Consider the following 20,886-nt stretch of genomic DNA (forward strand, 5'->3'; position numbering starts at 1 on the left):
TACATGACAAGCAAGGACTCTAAAATTTTCTACCGCACCCAAAATAACTCATTCTCTATCTCTACCAGACTTTCCCTGGTGCAGAGACCTCGGGCAGATCCCTCAACTGTTGACACTTTGCTTGACCTCCTACCGATATCACTACGACGCATGAACTCCGAAGGAACATGGTCCACTGATCAGCATTATCTATGTTACCACTTATCTGTAACACTTCAAAATTTGATTCATATGAGTTCTGTTCAATGAACTGAACTAAAGCAAGTAAACAGGCCGGGGTGAATCATGGCAAGGTATGTGGGGCCTGGTTGTGGAGAGGGAGATGTGGTTTCGGTGCACTACACATGAATGCTAAAGAATGGATGTGAGCAGATGTGACTCTACTTTGTCTGTTCCTGGTGCTACGTCGCTGATGCGGTAAATGGCGACCAAGCATATATAAATACTTGGATGGGGAGGAAGTTATCCCTGGGGATAGGGGAGAAAGAATACTTCCCACACATTCCTCACGAGTCGTAGAAGGCGACTAAAGGGGACGGGAGCGGGGGCCTAGAAACCCTCCCCTCCTTGTATTTTAACTTTCTAAAAGGGGAAACAGAAGAAGGAGTCACGCGGGGAGTGCCCATCCTCCTCGAAGGCTCAGATTGGGGTGTCTAAATGTGTGTGGATGTAACCAAGATGAGAAAAAAGGAGAGATAGGTAGTATGTTTGAGGAAAGGAACCTGGATGTTTTGGCTCAGAGTGAAACGAAGCTCAAGGGTAAAGGGGAAGAGTGGTTTGGGAATGTCTTGGGAGTAAAGTCAGGGGTTAGTGAGAGGACAAGAGCAAAGGAAGGAGTAGCACTGCTCCTGAAACAGGAGGTGTGGGAGTATGTGATAGAGTGTAAGAAAGTAAATTCTAGATTGATATGGGTAAAACTGAAACTTGATGTAGAGAGATGGGTGATTATTGGTGCATATGCACCTGGGCATAAGAAAGATCATGAGAGGCAAGTGTTTTGGGAGCAGCTGAATGAGTGTGTTAGTGGTTTTAATGCACGAGACCGGGTTATAGTGATGGGTGATTTGAATGCAAAGGTGAGTAATGTGGCAGTTGAGGGAATAATTGGTATACATGGGGTGTTCAGTGTTGTAAATGGAAATGGTGAAGAGCTTGTAGATTTATGTGCTGAAAAAGGACTGGTGATTGGGAATACCTGGTTTAAAAAGAGAGATATACATAAGTATACGTATGTAAGTAGGAGAGATGGCCAGGGAGCGTTATTGGATTACGTGTTAATTGATAGGCGCGCAAAAGAGAGAGTTTTAGATGCTAATGTGCTGACAGGTGCAACTGGAGGGATGTCTGATCATTATCTTGTGGAGGTGAAGGTGAAGATTTGAAGAGGTTTTCAGAAAAGAAGAGAGAATATTGGGGTGAAGAGAGTGGTGAGAGGAAGTGAGCTTGGGAAGGAAACTTAAGCGAGGAAGTACCAGGAGAGACTGAGTACAGAATGGAAAAAGGTGAGAACAAAGGAGGTAAGGGGAGTGGGGGAGGAATGGGATGCATTTAGGGAAGCAGTGATGGCTTGCGCAAAAGATGCTTGTGGCATGAGAAGCGTGGGAGGTGGGCAGATTAGAAAGGGTAGTGAGTGGTGGGATGAAGAAGTAAGATTATTAGTGAAAGAGAAGAGAGAGGCATTTGGACGATTTTTGCAGGGAAATAATGCAAATGAGTGGGAGATGTATAAAACAAAGAGGCAGGAGGTCAAGAGAAATGTGCAAGAGGTGAAAAAGAGGGCAAATGAGAGTTGGGGTGAGAGAGTTTCATTAAATTTTAGGGAGAATAAAAAGATGTTTTGGAAGGAGGCAAATAAAGTCCGTAAGACAAGGGAACAAATGGGAACTTCAGTGAAGGCGGCTAATGGGGAGGTGATAACAAGTAGTGGTGATGTGAGAAGGAGATGGAGTGAGTATTTTGTAGTTTTGTTGAATGTGTTTGATGATAGGGTGTTTTGGTCGAGGTGGTGTGCAAAGTGAGAGGTTAGCGAAAATGAATTGGTAAACAGAGAAGAGGTAGTAAAAGCTTTGCGGAAGATGAAAGCCGGCAAGGCAGCGGGTTTGGATGGTATTGCAGTGGAATTTATATAAAAAAAAGGGGGGGGGGTGACTGTGTTGTTGACTGGTTGGTAAGGTTATTTAATGTATGTATGATTCATGGTGAGGTGCCTGAGGATTGGCGGAATGCTTGCATAGTGCTATTGTACAAAGGCAAAGGGGATAAGAGTGAGTGCTCAAATTACAGAGGTATAAGTTTGTTGAGTATTCCTGGGAAATTATATGGGAAGGTATTGATTGGGAGGGTGAAGGCATGTACAGAGCATCAGATTGGGGAAAAGCAGTGTGGTTTCAGAAGTGGTAGAGGATGTGTGGATCAGGTGTTTGCTTTGAGGAATGTATGTGAGAAATACTTAGAAAAGCAAATGGATTTGTATGTAGCATTTATGGATCTGTGTACGTGTAGGAAGAGAGGAAAGTGATTGGTTCTCAGTGAATGTAGGTTTGCGGCAGGGGTGTGTGATGTCTCCATGGTTGTTTAATTTGTTTATGGATGGGGTTGTTAGGGAGGTGAATGCAAGAGTTTTGGAAAGAGGGGCAAGTATGCAGTCTGTTGTGGATGAGAGAGCTTGGGAAGTGAGTCAGTTGTTGTTCGCTGATGATACAGCGCTGGTGGCTGATTCATGTGAGAAACTGCAGAAGCTGGTGACTGAGTTTGGTAAAGTGTGTGAAAGAAGAAAGTTGAGAGTAAATGTGAATAAGAGCAAGGTTATTAGGTACAGTAGGGTTGAGGGTCAAGTCAATTGGGAGGTAAGTTTGAATGGAGAAAAACTGGAGGAAGTGAAGTGGTTTAGATATCTGGGAGTGGATCTGGCAGCGAATGGAACCATGGAAGGGGAAGTGAATCATAGGGTGGGGGAGGGGGCGAAAATTCTGGGAGCCTTGAAGAATGTGTGGAAGTCGAGAACATTATCTCGGAAAGCAAAAATGTGTATGTTTGAAGGAATAGTGGTTCCAACATTGTATGGTTGCGAGGCGTGGGCTATAGGCAGAGCTGTGCGCAGGAGGGTGGATGTGCTGGAAATAAGATGTTTGAGGACAATATGTGGTGTGAGGTGGTTTGATCGAGTAAGTAATAATAGGGTAAGAGAGATGTGTGGTAATAAAAAGAGTGTGGTTGAGAGAGCAGAAGAGGGTGTTTTGAAATGGTTTGGTCACATGAAAAGAATGAGTGAGGGAAGATTGACCAAGAGGATATATGTGTCAGAGGTGGAAGGAACGAGGAGAAGTGGGAGACCAAATTGGAGGTGGAAAGATGGAGTGAAAAAGATTTTGAGTGATCGGGGCCTGAACATACAGGAGGGTGAAAGGCGTGCAAGGAATAGAGTGAATTGGAACGATGTGGTATACCGGGGTCGACGTGCTGTCAATGGATTGAACCAGGGCATGTGAAGCGTCTGGGGTAAACAATGGAAAGTTGTGTGGGGCCTGGATGTGGAAAGGGAGCTGTGGTTTCGGTGCATTATTACATGGCAGCTAGAGACTGAGCGTAAACGAATGGGGCCTTTGTTGTCTTTTCCTAGCGCTACTTCGCACACATGAGGGGGGAGGGGGTTGTTATTTCATGTGTGGCGAGTTGGCGATGGGAATGAATAAAGGCAGACAGTATGAATTATGTACATGTGTATATATGTATATGTCTGTGTGTGTATATATATATATATGTATACGTTTAGATGTAAAGGTATGTATATTTGCGTGTGTGGACGTGTATGTGGGTGGGTTGGGCCATTCTTTCGTCTGTTTCCTTGCGCTACCTCGCTAACGTGGGAGACAGCGACAAAGCAAAATAATTAGAATAAATAAATAAATAAATAAATATATATATATATATATATTGTTAGAAGCAGTGAAAAGTTTTTATCGAGGATGTAAGGCATGTGTACGTGTAGGAAGAGAGGAAAGTGATTGGTTCTCAGTGAATGTAGGTTTGCGCCAGGGGTGTGTGATGTCTCCATGGTTGTTTAATTTGTTTATGGATGGGGTTGTAAGGGAGGTAAATGCAAGAGTCCTGGAAAGAGGGGCAAGTATGAAGTCTGTTGGGGATGAGAGAGCTTGGGAAGTGAGTCAGTTGTTGTTCGCTGATGATACAGCGCTGGTGGCTGATTCATGTGAGAAACTGCAGAAGCTGGTGACTGAGTTTGGTAAAGTGTGTGGAAGAAGAAAGTTGAGAGTAAATGTGAATAAGAGCAAGGTTATTAGGTACAGTAGGGGTGAGGGTCAAGTCAATTGGGAGGTGAGTTTGAATGGAGAAAAACTGGAGGAAGTGAAGTGTTTTAGATATCTGGGAGTGGATCTGTCAGCGGATGGAACCATGGAAGCGGAAGTGGATCATAGGGTGGGGGAGGGGGCGAAAATTTTGGGAGCCTTGAAAAATGTGTGGAAGTCGAGAACATTATCTCGGAAAGCAAAAATGGGTATGTTTGAGGGAATAGTGGTTCCAACAATGTTGTATGGTTGCGAGGCGTGGGCTATGGATAGAGATGTGCGCAGGAGGATGGATGTGCTGGAAATGAGATGTTTGAGGACAATGTGTGGTGTGAGGTGGTTTGATCGAGTAGGTAACGTAAGGGTAAGAGAGATGTGTGGAAATAAAAAGAGCGTGGTTGAGAGAGCAGAAGAGGGTGTTTTGAAATGGTTTGGGCACATGGAGAGAATGAGTGAGGAGAGATTGACCAAGAGGATATATGTGTCGGAGGTGGAGGGAACGAGGAGAAGAGGGAGACCAAATTGGAGGTGGAAAGATGGAGTGAAAAAGATTTTGTGTGATCGGGGCCTGAACATGCAGGAGGGTGAAAGGAGGGCAAGAAATAGAGTGAATTGGAGTCATGTGGTATACAGGGGTTGACGTGCTGTCAGTGGATTGAAGCAAGGCATGTGAAGCGTCTGGGGTAAACCATGGAAAGCTGTGTAGGTATGTATATTTGCGTGTGTGGACGTGTGTATGTACATGTGTATGGGGGGGGGGGCCATTTCTTTCGTCTGTTTCCTTGCGCTACCTCGCAAACGCGGGAGACAGCGACAAAGTATAAAAAAAAAAAAAAAAAAAAAAAAAAATATATATATATATATATATATATATATATATATATATATATATATATATATATATATATATATATATATATATATATATATTGTTACGAACTCAAATATAATATATATTCGGACAAGGTCGCCAATTTATATTGTTACGAACTCAGCACTTATTATAGCAAGGTCGCCAGCAACATATATATGTTACAAATACTCTACTGGTCCTCGTCTTTGCAAGGACGGTAGATTTGTAATATAGCACAACTCAGGATGACGCTATCTTAACGTTATAGGGTTAAACAAACACAAAGGTTAGAATTACTTATAATGAAAAGAATTCAAATGTACAAGGTGAACACATAAATCAGGCACGAATCATTTACGTTAACACTGAACATGAGTTTAACATTGAACATATGTTAACAATTCCAGATAAGATTTCAAACCAGGAGATCTCTTTCCGTTGACACTTTGCTCGATAGCATTACATTTAGTTAGATTCTGACGTGACACAGTAACAATCGTTGCACTTAGCTAACCTGACGCACCACAGTAACATCGTTGTTATACTTAGTTAAGCTTGACTTGACACAGTAACATATCATTACACTTAGTTAAGCTTGGCATGACACAGTAAACATCTTACAACCTAGTCATACTTGACGGGACACAGTAACATCTTACAACCTAGTCAAACTTGACGGGACACAGTAACATCTTACAACCTAGTCAAACTTGACGGGACACAGTAACATCTTACAACCTAGGGCAGCGGTGGCTACGGGGTTCGAGACAGGGAAAGCCTACATTACCTTTTGTTGTTGGGCTCGAGACTGGTGAAGGAATCAAGGTCTCAGACGATTGTCTGAGCTTTTATCTGAATGACCAACAAGGCAGGAACAGCTGGCCACGCCTCGACCCGCCACCTAGTTCTGCTATAGGTCACAATGACACAATTGCCCTTGATAGGTCAAGAGACTGGTTGTCATGCCCTCTCCTCGACTTGATTGGCTGAAGGAGGCCTAAGGTCCGGCCTACACATGTGGCGTGCATCCAGCCTCCTCTGTTCCTTTGTCCACGCCGGCAGCGAACGCACGTGACGACACACCGTAGCTGTTCCCATGGTTGGACCTGACGCCGTCGAGCTGACGCCGTCGACCTGACGTTTGGGTGTTACAGGGCTGGTCAAGGTCTGGGTCAAGACATGATTACTAAGGCAATCAACACGGTCAGGGAGGGTGAGATCCGGGCCGATAGAAGCCGCTCCCTACACCCAGGACACGTCATACACAGAGATACACCAAGACACATACGAACCACGTGGACACAAACACACGTGTTCCGTAACACCCCCCTCCTTAAAGGAGAAAATTCCTAGAAGAGGAATTTTCTAGCGTTAAGAGCGGGATAAACAATCGGCTAACACATTATGTGCGCCAGCAATATGGTGAATATCTAACTACTCTTGAAAAAGAAAAACAAGGCCCACCTGATTAATATCTGACTCCGATCCCATAACTTAACATTTTGAAAGGGGTTGGTAGTCAGTAAACTCTAAACTGATTGCCTGAAGGACACAAATATATAAAGTGTTATAACACAAATAACAGACAAAGGTTCCATCTCCATGGTGGCTATTTGTTTGGGCTCAACCTTCTCTCTGTCCTCCTGCACGAGGACTTCAGCGTCAGCATCGCTGGCCTTCACAGCTAATCTGGTTGGAGCCTGCAAAATATAACAGTTAAAAAAAGTAGTGTTCCTAATTGATGAGAGAGACTGTCTCACACTGCTCATTCCAAACATCAACAACTGTCAAAGGGGATTGCGAGTGTTGCAAAATTTACAATGACATCCTACAGTACCCAACCATATCCGAGTTCAGTTTTCTCACACCTCCGCCCGGGTCCCAGGTCTCCGAGACACTCGTAGCTAAGTCGTCGGCTTCCTCACACGCGGCTACCGCTGGACGTAAGATGATGCAGACTGGCACCGTCGGTTCCAAGGGGAGAGGTTCACGACTGAAACATGGCTTAGGCACGTTGATGTGGCATAAACTCTGACTTCTGCGCCTATCGGGGATAGAGACAAGGTAATTTGAGTCTCCTACACTCCAGATGATGGCGTAGGGACCCTGAAACCGGGCAACCAAGGGTTGACCTGGCTGCTGTAGTAGAAGCAACACCTCGTCGCCCGCCTCAAACCTTCTCAAACGAGATCGTTTGTCAGGCCATATTGTCCTCCGTTCCTGAGTCTCTCTTGAATGGGTGCGAGACAAATCCTCAGTCTCATCCACTGATTCTTGTACAGACTCAGAATCAGCACGGGAGGTATCACACATCTCCTCCCTCATCTCATCCTCATGGAGAGTCTTCTCTCTTGAATGGGCGCGAGACAAATCCACAGTCTCACCCACCGAATCTCGTTCGGACTCGAAACTAGCACAGGAGGCATCACACAGCTTATCCTCACCAATTTCATCCTCATGGAGAGTCTTCTCTCTTGAATGGGCGCGAGACAAGTCCTCATTCTCATCTGCTGCTTCTTGTACGGACTCGTAACCAGCACAAGAAGTATCACACATCTTCTCATTAATTTTGTCCTCAAGGAGAATCTTCTCTCTTGAATGGGAGCGAGACAAATCCACAGTCTTACTCACTGAGTCTCGTTCGGACTCGAAATCAGCATGGGAGGTATCACACAGCTTCTCCTCACCAATTTCATCCTCATGGAGAGTCTTCTCTCTTGAATGGGTGCGAGACAAATACTCAGTCTCATCCACTGATTCTTGTACAGACTCAGAACCAGCACAGAAGGTATCACACTTCTCACTAATTTTGTCCTCAGGGAGAATCTTCTCTCTTGAATGGGCGCGAGACAAATCCACAGTCTCACCCACCGAATCTCGTTCAGACTCGAGATCAGCACGGGAGGTATCACACATCTCCTCCCTCATCTCATCCTCATGGAGAGTCTTCCCTCTTAAATGGGCGCGAGACAAACTCTCAGTCTCAACGGAGTCTACACCAGGGGAGAGGGTATCACACAGCTCCCTCTCACTAGACTCACTCGTAGGGAGAGACTTCACTTCCTCCGACTTAACGGAGTCTACCCCAGGGGAGAGGGTATCACACAGCTTCTCGCTGGCCTCACTCTCATGCAGAGTCTTTAAGTCCGCCGTCTCAACGGAATCTACACCAGGGGAGAGGGTATCACGCAGCTTCTCCTCGCTGTCCTCACTCGCATGAAGAGTCTTTAAGTCCACTGTCTCAACGAAGACTATACCAGGAGAGAGGGTATCACACAGCTTCCTCTCGCTGGCCTTACTCGGGGGGAGAGTCTTTAAATCCACTGTTTCAACGGAGGCAACTCCAGGGGAGAGGGTATCACACAGCTTCCTCTCGCTGGTCTTCGCTTCCTCCGTCTTAACGGCTATGTCCTCAGGCACACGGCCTGCCGTGCCAGTTGTCATAGGCCTGGCACCATCGTGGTTGTAGACTATCTCTGGTACCTCTTCCTCAAGCTGCACTGCCTCCGTGGACTCCACCGGGCCCGTAGGCAACACCGGCACTGGGTTCATCTTCCCACCCGCTAGGTCACTGCCTAACACAACGTCCACGTCTAAGACAGGTAACTTATCTACAGTCCCTACAAGGGCATGGTCCGTAAAGAGATCTGTTCCTACTATCACATCAACTAGTGGAGCTTCCTTGGGACCCGACAGTCCATCTGGCAAGACGCGGTCTCCAAACTCTTCTCGCGGCACCAAGCCATCCAACATCGGGGACTGCAGCGCACCAGAATCCCGTGATACGGTTTCTTTTCGTCGTACACCACATCTACTGACACAACCCTCAGACAGGAACGCATTGTAGTTCCCACAGAACGGATCCTTAACTACTTGATTAACACTCTCACAACCCCTCACTTTCCTAAGAGCAGGGACAGCCTTACCTACTTTATTAAGTGGACCTAAAGCTGAGAAGAGACTTACCGACCTACTTTTGGTAAAGTCTCTGGATTCCTTCGCTCGAGCCCAGCAATCCTTCACCTGGTGCCCAGCCTTGCCACAATGAGAACAAAACTTTACTTCCTGTGAGTATTTCCCCTGACTTTTACGAGTTACCGGCAAGGTAGCAGATTCAGGTGGGATTACATTACCATTGGTCCTCCCTCTGTCGTCGTAGCCATTTGAACGTCTGCCCACGTCAAGTTTACTGAACTTCGGTACATGTAAGTTACCCAACTGAGACGACACTGGTCCTGATGGTGAAGCGTTTAGTCTAAGTCTTTCACGTTCGAAAGCTAACCTAGCTTGTTCAGTCTTCTTCTTCTGCACTTGTAACTGTGCCACTTGTGCTTGTGCATCGATCTTAGCTATCTCTAGCTGCTTTCGCCAATAACTGAGATCAACATTAATATCACTAGGGATATGGGGAAGGATCGAGACTTTGACCGACTTTAATGATTGAGCGGTATTGTCAACACTGATCAACGACATGATTAATGAATCAAGGAAAGAGATTCCGTTAAGGCAAGAAAAATCCTGGCAGGGTCGCCAGTTTATATGTTACGAACTCAAATATAATATATATTCGGACAAGGTCGCCAATTTATATTGTTACGAACTCAGCACTTATTATAGCAAGGTCGCCAGCAACATATATATGTTACAAATACTCTACTGGTCCTCGTCTTTGCAAGGACGGTAGATTTGTAATATAGCACAACTCAGGATGACGCTATCTTAACGTTATAGGGTTAAACAAACACAAAGGTTAGAATTACTTATAATGAAAAGAATTCAAATGTACAAGGTGAACACATAAATCAGGCACGAATCATTTACGTTAACACTGAACATGAGTTTAACATTGAACATATGTTAACAATTCCAGATAAGATTTCAAACCAGGAGATCTCTTTCCGTTGACACTTTGCTCGATAGCATTACATTTAGTTAGATTCTGACGTGACACAGTAACAATCGTTGCACTTAGCTAACCTGACGCAACACAGTAACATCGTTGTTATACTTAGTTAAGCTTGACTTGACACAGTAACATATCATTACACTTAGTTAAGCTTGGCATGACACAGTAAACATCTTACAACCTAGTCATACTTGACGGGACACAGTAACATCTTACAACCTAGTCAAACTTGACGGGACACAGTAACATCTTACAACCTAGTCAAACTTGACGGGACACAGTAACATCTTACAACCTAGGGCAGCGGTGGCTACGGGGTTCGAGACAGGGAAAGCCTACATTACCTTTTGTTGTTGGGCTCGAGACTGGTGAAGGAATCAAGGTCTCAGACGATTGTCTGAGCTTTTATCTGAATGACCAACAAGGCAGGAACAGCTGGCCACGCCTCGACCCGCCACCTAGTTCTGCTATAGGTCACAATGACACAATTGCCCTTGATAGGTCAAGAGACTGGTTGTCATGCCCTCTCCTCGACTTGATTGGCTGAAGGAGGCCTAAGGTCCGGCCTACACATGTGGCGTGCATCCAGCCTCCTCTGTTCCTTTGTCCACGCCGGCAGCGAACGCACGTGACGACACACCGTAGCTGTTCCCATGGTTGGACCTGACGCCGTCGAGCTGACGCCGTCGACCTGACGTTTGGGTGTTACAGGGCTGGTCAAGGTCTGGGTCAAGACATGATTACTAAGGCAATCAACACGGTCAGGGAGGGTGAGATCCGGGCCGATAGAAGCCGCTCCCTACACCCAGGACACGTCATACACAGAGATACACCAAGACACATACGAACCACGTGGACACAAACACACGTGTTCCGTAACAATATATATATATATATAAATTTTTAAAATGGGGATCAGAAGAAGGAGTCACGCGGGGAGTGCTCATCCTCCTCGAAGGCTCAGATTGGAGTGTCTAAATGTGTGTGAATGTAACCAAGATGAGAAAAAAAGGAGAGATAGGTCGTATGTTTACGGAAAGGAACCTGGATGTTTTGGCTCTGAGTGAAACGAAGCTCAAGAGTAAAGGGGAATAGTGGCATGGGAATGTCTTGGGAGCAAAGTCAGGGGTCAGTGAGAGGACAAGAGCAAAGGAGGGAGTAGCACTCATCCTGAAGAAGGATTTGTGGGAATATGTGATAGAGTGTAAGAAAGTTAACTCTAGATTGATATGGGGAAAACTGAAAGTGGAAGGAGAGAGATGGGTTATTATCGGTGCTTATGCACCTGGTCATGGGAAGAAAGATCATGAGAGGCAAGTGTTTTGGAAGCGGTTGAGTGAGTGTGTTAGCAGCTTTGATGCACGAGACCGGGTGATAGAGATGGTTGATTTGAATGCAAAGGTGAGTAATGTGGCAGTTGAGAGTACAGTTGGTGTACATGGGGTGTTCAGTGTTGTAAATGGAAATGGTGAAGAGCTTGTGGATTTGTGTACTGAAAAAGGACTGGTGATTGGGAATACCTGGTTTAAAAAGAGAGATATGCATGAATATGCGCATGTGAGTAGGAGAGATGGCCAGACGGCGTTATTGGATTACGTGTTAATTGATAGGCGTGTAAAAGAGAGATTTTTGGATGATAATGTGTGAAGAGGGGCAGCTGGAGGGATGTCTGATCACTATCTTGTGGAGGCGATGGTGAAGATTTGTAGGTTTTTTTTTTTTTTGTAGGTGGGGAGATGAGAGTGGTGAGAGTAAGTGAGCTTGGAAAAGAGAGGTGTGTGAGGAAGTACCAGAAGAGGTTGAGTGCAAAATGGCAAAAGGTGAGAGCAAATGACGTAAGGGGAGTGGGGAGGAATGGGATGTATTTAGGGAAGCAGTGATAGCTTGCGCTTTCGCATGCATATGGCATGAGAGAGGTGGGAGTTGGGCAGATTAGAAAGGGTAGTGAGTGGTGGGATGAAGAAGTAAGATTGTTAGTGAAAGAAAAGAGAGAGGCATTTGGACGATTTTTGCAGCGAAGTAGTGCAAATGACTGGGAGATGTATAAAAGAAAGTGGCAGGAGGTCAAGAGAAATGTGCAAGAGGCGGAAAAGAGGGCAAATGAGAGCTAAGAATGTATCATTAAATTTTAGGGAGAATAAAAAGATGTTTTGGAAGAAGGTAAATAAAGTGCGTAAGAGAAGAGAACAAATGGGAGCATCGGTGAAAGGGGAGAATGAGGAGGTAATAACAAGTAGTGATGAAGTGAGAAGACGGAGTGAATATTTTGAAGGTTTGTTGAATGTGTTTGATGACCGAGTGGCAGATGTAGGGTGTTTTGGTCGAGGCGAAGTAAGACGGCCGGCAAGGCGTTGGGTTTGGATGTTATTGCTGTGGACTTTATAAAAAAAGGGGGGTGATTTTGTTGTTGATTGGTTGGTAAGGATATTCAGTGTATGTATGGATCATGGTGAAGTGCCTGAGGATTGGCGGAATGCATGCACAGTGCCATTGTACAAAGGCAAAGGGGATAAAGGCGAGTGTTCAAATTACAAAGGCATAAGTTAGTTGAGTATGCCTGGGAAATCATATGGGAGGGTATTGACTGAAAGGGTGAAAGCATGTACAGAGCATCAGATTGGGAAAGAGCAGCGTGGTTTCAGAAGGGGTAGAGGATGTGTGGATCAGGTGTTTGCTTTGAAGATATATGTGAGAAATCGAAAAAAACAGATGGATTTGTATGTAGCATTTATGGATCTGGAGAAGGCATATGATAGGGTGGGTAGAGATGCTTTGTGGAAGGTTTTAAGAGTTTATAGTTTGGGAGGTAAGTTGCTAGAAGCAGTGAAAAGTTTTACAAAGGATGTAAGGCATGTGTCCGAGTAGGAAGAGAGGAAAGTGATTGGTTTCCAGTGAATGTCGGTTTGCGGCAGGGGTGCGTGATGTCTCCATGGTTGTTTGAATTGTTTAAGGATGGGGTGGTTAGGGAGGTGAATGCAAGAGTTTTGGAGAGGGACAAATATGCAGTGTGTTGTGGATGAGAGGGCTTGGGAAGTGAGTCAGCTGTTATTCGCTGATGATACAACGCTGGTGGCTAATTTGGGTAAGAAACTGCAAAAGTTGGTGATTGAGTTTGGTAAAGTGTGTGAAAGAAGAAAGCTGAGCGTAGATGTTAATAAGAGCAAGGTTATTAGGTTCAGGAGGGTTGAGTAGCCAGTTAATTGGGAGGTAAGTTTGAATGGAGAAGAACTGGAGGAAGTGAAGTGTTTTAGATATTTGGGAGTGGACTCAGCAGCGGATGTAACTATGGAAGCGGAAGCGAGTCACATGTTGGGGGAGGGGGCGAAGGTTCTGGGAGCGTTGAAGAATGTGCGGAAGGCAAGAACGTTATCTCGAAGAGCAAAAATGGGTATGTTTGAAGGAATAGTGATTCCAACAATGTTATATGGTTGCGAAGCATGGGCTATAGAAAGGGTTGTGCAGAGGATGGTGGAAGGGTGGGAAATGAAAAGCTTGACAATATGTGGTGTGAGGTGGTTTGATCGAGTAAGTAATGAAAGGGTAAGAGAAATGTGTGGAATTAAAAAGAGTATAATTGAGAGAGCAGAAGAGAGTGTGTTGAAATGGTTTGGACACATGGAGAGAATGAGAGGAAAGATTAGCAAAGAGGATATATGTTTCAGAGAAGGAGGGAATGAGGAGAAGTGGGAGACCAAATTGGAGGTAGAGGGATGGAGTGAAAAAGATTTTGAGTGACTGGGGACTGAACGTACAGGAGGATGAAAGGCGTGCAGGGAATAGAGTGAACCGGATTGATGTGGTGTACCGGGGTCGACGTGCTGTCAATGGATTGAACCAGGGCATGTGAAGCGTCTGGGGAAAGGTTTGTGGGGCCTGGATGTGGAAAGGGAGCTGTGGTTTCGGTGCATTACACATGACAGCTAGAAACTGAGTGTGAACGAATGTGGCCTTTTTGTCTGTTCCTGGCGCTGCCTCGATGGAGAGTAGGGGGTGGGGTGAGGGGAGGGGGGAGAGGAATGCTATTTCGTGTGTGGCGGGGTGGCGATGAGAATGGATGAAGGCAGTAAGTATGGATATGTACAGGTGTATATATGTATATGTTTGTGTATGTATATGTATGTATACGTTCTGTATATATGTATATGTGCTTGTGTGGGCGTTCATATATATATACACATATATATATATATGTGTGTGTGTGTGTGGGCGGGTTGGGCCATTCCTCATCTGTTTCCTTGCACTATCTCGCTAACCAGGGAGACGACGGTTAAGTATAAGAAATAAATAAATAGAATATATATATCATTATCATTTTTATACTTAGCCGCTGTCTCCCGCGTTGGCGAGGTAGCGCAAGGAAACAGACGAAAGAATGGCCCAACCCACCCACATACACATGCATATACATAAACGCCCACACACGCGCCCATACATACCTACACATTTCAACGTATACATGCGTATACATACACAGACATATACGTATATACATCTGTACATATTCATACTTGCTGCCTTCATCCATTCTCTACGCCACCCCGCCACACATGAAATAGCAACCCCCTGCCCGCACGCGTGCGCATGGTAACGTGAGGAAAAGACAACAAAGGCCACATTCGTTCCCACTCAGTCTCTAGCTGTCATGTGTAATGCACCGAAACCACAGCTCCCTTTCCATATCCAGGCCCCACAAAACATTCCATGGTTTACCCTAGACGCTTCACATGCCTGGTTCAATCCATTGACAGCACGTCGACCCCGGTATACCACATCGTTCCAATTCACTCTATTCCTTGCACGCTTTTCACCCTCCTGTACGTTCAGGCCCCGATCACTCAAAATCTTTTTCACTCCATCCTTTCACCTCCAATTTGGTCTACCACTTCTCGTTCCCTTCATCTCTGACACATATATCCTCTATGTCAATCTTTCCTTACTCATTCTTTCCATGTGACCAAACCATTTCAATACACCCCCTTCTGCTCTCTCAACCACACACTTTTTATTACCACACATCTCTCTTACCCTTTCATTACTTACTCGATCAAACCACCTCACACCACGTATTGTCCTCAAACATTTGATTTCCAACACATCCACCCTCCTCCGCATAACCCTATCTGTAGCCCACGCCTCGCAACCATATAACATTGTTGGAATCACTATTCCTTCAAATATGCCCATTTTTGCTCTCCGAGATAACGTTCTTGCCTTCCACACATTCATCAACGCTCCCAGAACCTTCGCCCCTGCCCCACCCTGGGACTCACTTCTGCTTCCATTGTTCCATCCGCTGCCAGATCCACTCCCAGATATCTAAAACACTTCACTTCCTCCAGTTTTTCTCCATTCAGACTTACCTCCCAATTATCTTTTTCCTCAACCCTACTGATCCTAATGACCTTGCTCTTATTCACATTTACTCTCAGCTTTCTTCTTTCACACACTCTACCAAACTCAGTCACCAACTTCTGCAGTTTCTCACCCGCATCAGCCACCAGCGATGTAGCATCAACGAACAACAACAGACTCACATCCCAAGCCCTCTCATCCACAACATACTGCATACTTGCCCCTCTCTCCATAACTCTTGCATTCACCTACCTAACCACCCCATCCATAAACAAATCAAACAACCATGGAGACATTACGTACCCCTGCCGCAAACGACATTCACGGAAGACTAATCACTTTCCTCTCTTCCTAGTTGCACACATGCCTTACATCCTCGGTAAAAACTTTTCACTGCTTCTAGCAACTATATCCCTGGGGATAGGGGAGGAAGAATACTTCCCACGCATTCCTCACGTGTCGTAGAAGGCGACTAAAGGGGACGGGAGCGGGGGGGCTAGAAACCCTCCCCTCCTTATATTTTAACTTTCTAAAAGGGGAAACAGAAGAAGGAGTCAAGCGAAGAGTGCTCATCCTCATTGAAGGCTCAGATTGGGATGTCTAAATGTGTGTGGATGTAACCAAGATGAGAAAAAAGGAGAGATAGGTAGTATGTTTGAAGAAAGGAACCTGGATGTTTTGGCTCTGAGTGAAACGAAGCTCAAGGGTAAAGGGGAAGAGTGGTTTGGGAATGTCTTGGGAGTAAAGTCAGGGGTTAGTGAGAGGACAAGAGCAAGGGAAGGAGTAGCACTACTCCTGAAACAGGAGTAAACTCTAGATTGATATGGGTAAAACTGAAAGTTGATGGAGAGAGATGGGTGATTATTGGTGCATATGCACCTGGGCATGAGAAGAAAGATCATGAGAGGCAAGTGTTGTGGGAGCAGCTGAATGAGTGTGTTAATGGTTTTGACCCACGAGACCGGGTTATAGTGATGGGTGATTTGAATGCAAAGGTGAGTATTGTGGCAGTTGAGGGAATAATTGGTGTACATGGGGTGTTCAGCGTTGCAAATGGAAATGGTGAAGAGCTTGTAGATTTATGTGCTGAAAAAGGACTGGTGATTGGGAATACCTGGTTTAAAAAGAGAGATATACATAAGTATACATATGTAAGTAGGAGAGATGGCCAGAGAGCGTTATTGGATTACGTGTTAATTGATAGGCGCGCGAAAGAGAGACTTTTGGATGTTAATGTGCTGAGAGGTGAAACTGGAGGGATGTCTGATCATTATCTTGTGGAGGCGAAGGTGAAGATTTGTAGAGGTTTTCAGAAAAGAAGAGAGAATGTTGGGGTGAAGAGAGCGGTGAGAGTAAGTGAGCTTGGGAAGGAGACTTGTGTGAGGAAGTACCAGGAGAGACTGAGTACAGAATGGAAAAAGGTGAGAACAAAGGACGTAAGAGGAGTGGGGGAGGAATGGGATGTATTTAGGGAAGCAGTGATGGCTTGCGCAAAAGATACTTTTGGCATGAGAAGCGTGGGAGGTGGGCAGATTAGAAAGAGTAGTGAGTGGTGGGATGGAAGTAAGATTATTAGTGAAAGAGAAGAGAGAGGCATTTGGACGATTTTTGCAGGGAAATAATGCAAATGAGTGCGAGAGGTATAAAAGAAAGAGGCAGGAGGTCAAGAGAAAGGCGCAAGAGGTGAAAAAGAGGGCAAATGAGATTTAGGGTGAGAGAGTATCATTAAATTTTAGGAAGAATAAAAAGATGTTTTGGAAGGAGGTGAATAAAGTGCGTAAGACAAGGGAGCAAATGGGAACTTCAGTGAAGGGGGCTGATGGGGAGGTGATAACTAGTGGTGGTGATGTGAGAAGGAGATGGAGTGAGTATTTTGAAGGTTTGTTGAATGTGTTTGATGATCGAGTGGCAGATATAGGGTGTTTTGGTCGAGGTGGTGTGCAAAGTGAGAGGGTTAGGATAAATGATTTGGTAAAGAGAGAAGAGGTAGTAAAAGTTTTGCGGAAACGAAAGCCGGTAAGGCAGCGGGTGTGGATGGTATTGCAGTGGAATTTATTTAAAAAGGGGGTGACTGTATTGTTGACTGGTTGGTAAGGTTATTCAATGTATGTATGATTCATGGTGAGGTGCCTGAGGATTGGCGGAATGCTTGCATAGTGCCATTGTGCAAAGGCAAAGGGGATAAGAGTGATTGCTCAAATCACAGAGGTATAAGTTTGTTGAGTATTCCTGGTAAATTATATGGGAGGGTATTAATTGAGAGGGTGAAGACATGTACAGAGCATCAGATTGGGGAAGAGCAGTGTGGCTTCAGAAGTGGTAGAGGATGTGTGGATCAGGTGTTTGCTTTGAAGAATGTACGTGAGAAATACCTAGAAAAGCAAATGGATTTGTATGTAGCATTTATGGATCTGGAGAAGGCATACGATAGAGGTGATAGATATGCTCTGTGGAAGGTATTAAGAATATATGGTGTGGAAGGCAAGTTGTTAGAAGCAGTGAAAATTTTTATCGAGGATGTAAGGCATGTGTACGTGTAGGAAGGGAGGAAAAAGATTGGTTCTCAGTGAATGTAGGTTTGCGGCAGGGGTGTGTGATGTCTCCATGGTTGTTTAATTTGTTTATGGATGGGGTTGTTAGGGAGGTGAATGCAAGAGTTTTGGAAAGAGGGGCAAGTATGAAGTCTGTTGTGGATGAGAGAGCTTGGGAAGTGAGTCAGTTGTTGTTCGTTGATGATACAGCGCTAGTGGCTGATTCATGTGAGAAACTGCAGAAGCTGGTAACTGAGTTTGGTAAAGTGAGTGAAAGAAGAAAGCTGAGAGTAAATGTGAATAAGAGCAAGGTTATTAGGTACAGTAGGGTTGAGGGTCAAGTCAATTGGGAGGTAAGTTTGAATGGAGAAAAACTGGAGGAAGTAAAGTGTTTTAGATATCTGGGAGTGGATTCGGCAGCGGATGGAACCATGGAAGCGGAAGTGAATCATAGGGTGGGGGAGGGGGCAAAAATTCTGGAAGCGTTGAAAAATGTATGGAAGTCGAGAACATTATCTCGGAAAGCAAAAATGGGTATGTTCGAAGGAATAGTGGTTCCAAAAGTGTTATATGGTTGCCAGGCGTGGGCTATGGATAGAGGTGTGCGGAGGATGGTGGATGTGCTGGAAATGAGATGTTTGAGGACAATATGTGGTGTGAGGTGGTTTGATCGAGTAAGTAATAATAGGGTAAGAGAGATGTGTGGTAATAAAAAGAGTGTGGTTGAGAGAGCAGAAGAGGGTGTTTGGAGATGGTTTGGTCACATGGAGAGACTGAGCGAGGAAAGATTGACCAAGAGGATATATGTGTCAGAGGTGGAGGGAACGAGGAGAAGAGGGAGACCAAATTGGAGGTGGAAAGATGGAGTGAAAAAGATTTTGTGTGATCGGGGCCTGAACATGCAGGAGGGTGAAAGGAGGGCAAGGAATAGAGTGAATTGGAGCGATGTGGTATACAGGGGTTGACGTGCTGTCAGTGGATTGAATCAAGGCATGTGAAGCGTCTGGGGTAAACCATGGAAAGCTGTGTAGGTATGTATATTTGCGTGTGTGGACGTGTGTATGTACATGTGTATGGGGGGGGGGGGGTTGGGCCATTTCTTTCGTCTGTTTCCTTGCGCTACCTCGCAAACGCGGGAGACAGCGACAAAGTATAAAAAAAAAAAAAAAAAATATATATATATATATATATATATATATATATATATATATATATATATATATATATATATATATATATATATCATCCCTGGGGATAGGGGAGAAAGAATACTTCCCACGTATTCCCTGCGTGTCGTAGAAGGCGACTAAAAGGGAAGGGAGCGGGGGGCTGGAAATCCTCCCCTCTCGTTTTTTTTTTTTTTTTTTTTTTTTTTTTTTTTTTTTAATTTTCCAAAAGAAGGAACAGAGAAGGGGGCCAGGTGAGGGTATTCCCTCAAAGGCCCAGTCCTCTGTTCTTAACGCTACCTCGCTATCGCGGGAAATGGCGAATAGTTTGAAAAAAAAAAAAAAAAAAAAAATATATATATATATATATATATATATATATATATATATATATATATATATATATATATATATATATATATATATATATATATATATTGTTACACAACACTGGATAACGCTGTCTTAAAGTTACGGGATGAAATTAAACACCAGGGTTAAAATTGCCTATGATACAAGTAATAAGAGTACAAGATAACAAAAGCACATTAATCGGGCACCAATATTTACGTTAACACTTAACATTCCGCATTCCAGGTAAAATTTCAAACAGGGAGATCTCTTTCCTTTATAACAATTTGACTGTAGAAACATGATGCAAGATACACTTATTCGTTGGGCAAATCTATGACATGTTACACGACATGTTGCACTCAGACTCGAAATGAATGACGCACTGCAACACCGTAGAGTTCAGTGTGGTGCCACTTTACACATTGATCTTAGGCTACGAGTTTGAGACAGAGGGAAACCCACTTTACCAGCAAGTCACGTAGTGGCTGTAGGAATCACGGCCGAGCAGTCGTCAGGGGATTTTATTGAAGAGGGAGCGAACGGAGAGTGGCCAGCCCCACCCTAACCTGAAATTTCTCATCTGTGATTGGGAGAAATGCCTACATACAATTAGTCTTGACAGACCGAAGGCCGGATTGAAACGCCCTCACCCGACTGTGATTGGAGGAGGGTGGCCTATATTGCCACTCCTGATTGGCTAGAGGGCTAAGGTCCGGCCCTCAACTTGCCTAAGGCCCGGCCCCCCATCTTGACGGTAAACGATGATATATGGGAAGCCATATTTCCTAGCGATGACCTCTTGACGTGTGTTTGATAGGAGAAATTTGGTGGAAGTGAAGATGCGTGGAAGTTGACATATCAACGAATGGAACCGTGGAAGCGGAAGTAAATCATAGGGTGGGTGAGGGGGTACAAGTTCTTGGAGCACTGAGGAATGTATGAGAAGAGAAAGCATTATCTTAGAGGGCAAAAATGTTATGTTTAAAGGTATAGTACTCCTAAAGATGGTATACGGATGCAAGGTATGGGCAACAGATAAGGAGGGTGGATGTGTTGGAAATGAAATGTTTGAGGACAATACATAGTTTGTTGTTCGTTGGAGTAAGTAATGAAAGGGTAAAAGAGATGTGTGGTAACAAAATGAGCGTGACTGAGTGAGCTGAAGAGTTTACGCTGAAATGGTCTTGGTAAAAATAGAGAGAATGAATGTGGAAAGGTTGACAGAGAGGATATAAGTGTCGGAAGTGGACAGGACAAAAAGAAGGGGAAGACCAAACTGGAGATGAAAGGATGGAGTGAAAAAGTTTTCGAGTGCTCGGGTCATGAACATGCAGGAGGGTGAAATGCGTACACGGGATATTTTTCACTGGAGTGATGTGGTATACAGGGGGCGGCGAGCTGTCAATGGTCGACTCAGGGC

The 20,886-nt window shown here is 44.7% G+C and overlaps 1 protein-coding gene and 2 long non-coding RNA genes across 3 annotated transcripts in view; 1 reads left to right on the forward strand and 2 right to left on the reverse strand.

The window, feature by feature from the left end:
• The first annotated feature begins 1,016 nt into the window (after positions 1-1,016).
• The window catches only part of LOC139767227 (uncharacterized), a 191,158-nt gene continuing 171,288 nt past the window's right edge, over positions 1,017-20,886 (forward strand). The window contains exon 1 of the long non-coding RNA XR_011717015.1: positions 1,017-1,847. This is a non-coding gene — a long non-coding RNA (uncharacterized lncRNA). The remainder of the gene's footprint in view (positions 1,848-20,886) is intronic.
• Positions 5,444-9,747, reverse strand: LOC139767220 (uncharacterized). The gene is made up of 2 exons (XM_071696351.1): positions 5,858-9,747; positions 5,444-5,819 (listed from the first exon to the last, which is right to left on the reverse strand). Exon 1 carries the CDS (start codon positions 9,628-9,630, stop codon positions 6,973-6,975), a length of 2,658 nt encoding a protein of 885 aa, XP_071552452.1. The 5' UTR covers positions 9,631-9,747; the 3' UTR covers positions 5,444-5,819; positions 5,858-6,972.
• Positions 9,907-10,942, reverse strand: LOC139767221 (uncharacterized). Its single transcript, XR_011717014.1, has 2 exons — positions 10,321-10,942; positions 9,907-10,282 (listed from the first exon to the last, which is right to left on the reverse strand). It is a non-coding gene; the product is annotated as an uncharacterized lncRNA (long non-coding RNA).

The sequence above is a fragment of the Panulirus ornatus genome, chromosome 59 (assembly GCF_036320965.1).
Source record: "Panulirus ornatus isolate Po-2019 chromosome 59, ASM3632096v1, whole genome shotgun sequence".
Taxonomy (NCBI): domain Eukaryota; kingdom Metazoa; phylum Arthropoda; class Malacostraca; order Decapoda; family Palinuridae; genus Panulirus; species Panulirus ornatus.

Bases quoted from the DNA above. Each gene is read 5' to 3' on its own strand.
- LOC139767220 (XM_071696351.1), bottom strand. From the start codon at position 9,630: ATGTCGTTGATCAGTGTTGACAATACCGCTCAATCATTAAAGTCGGTC.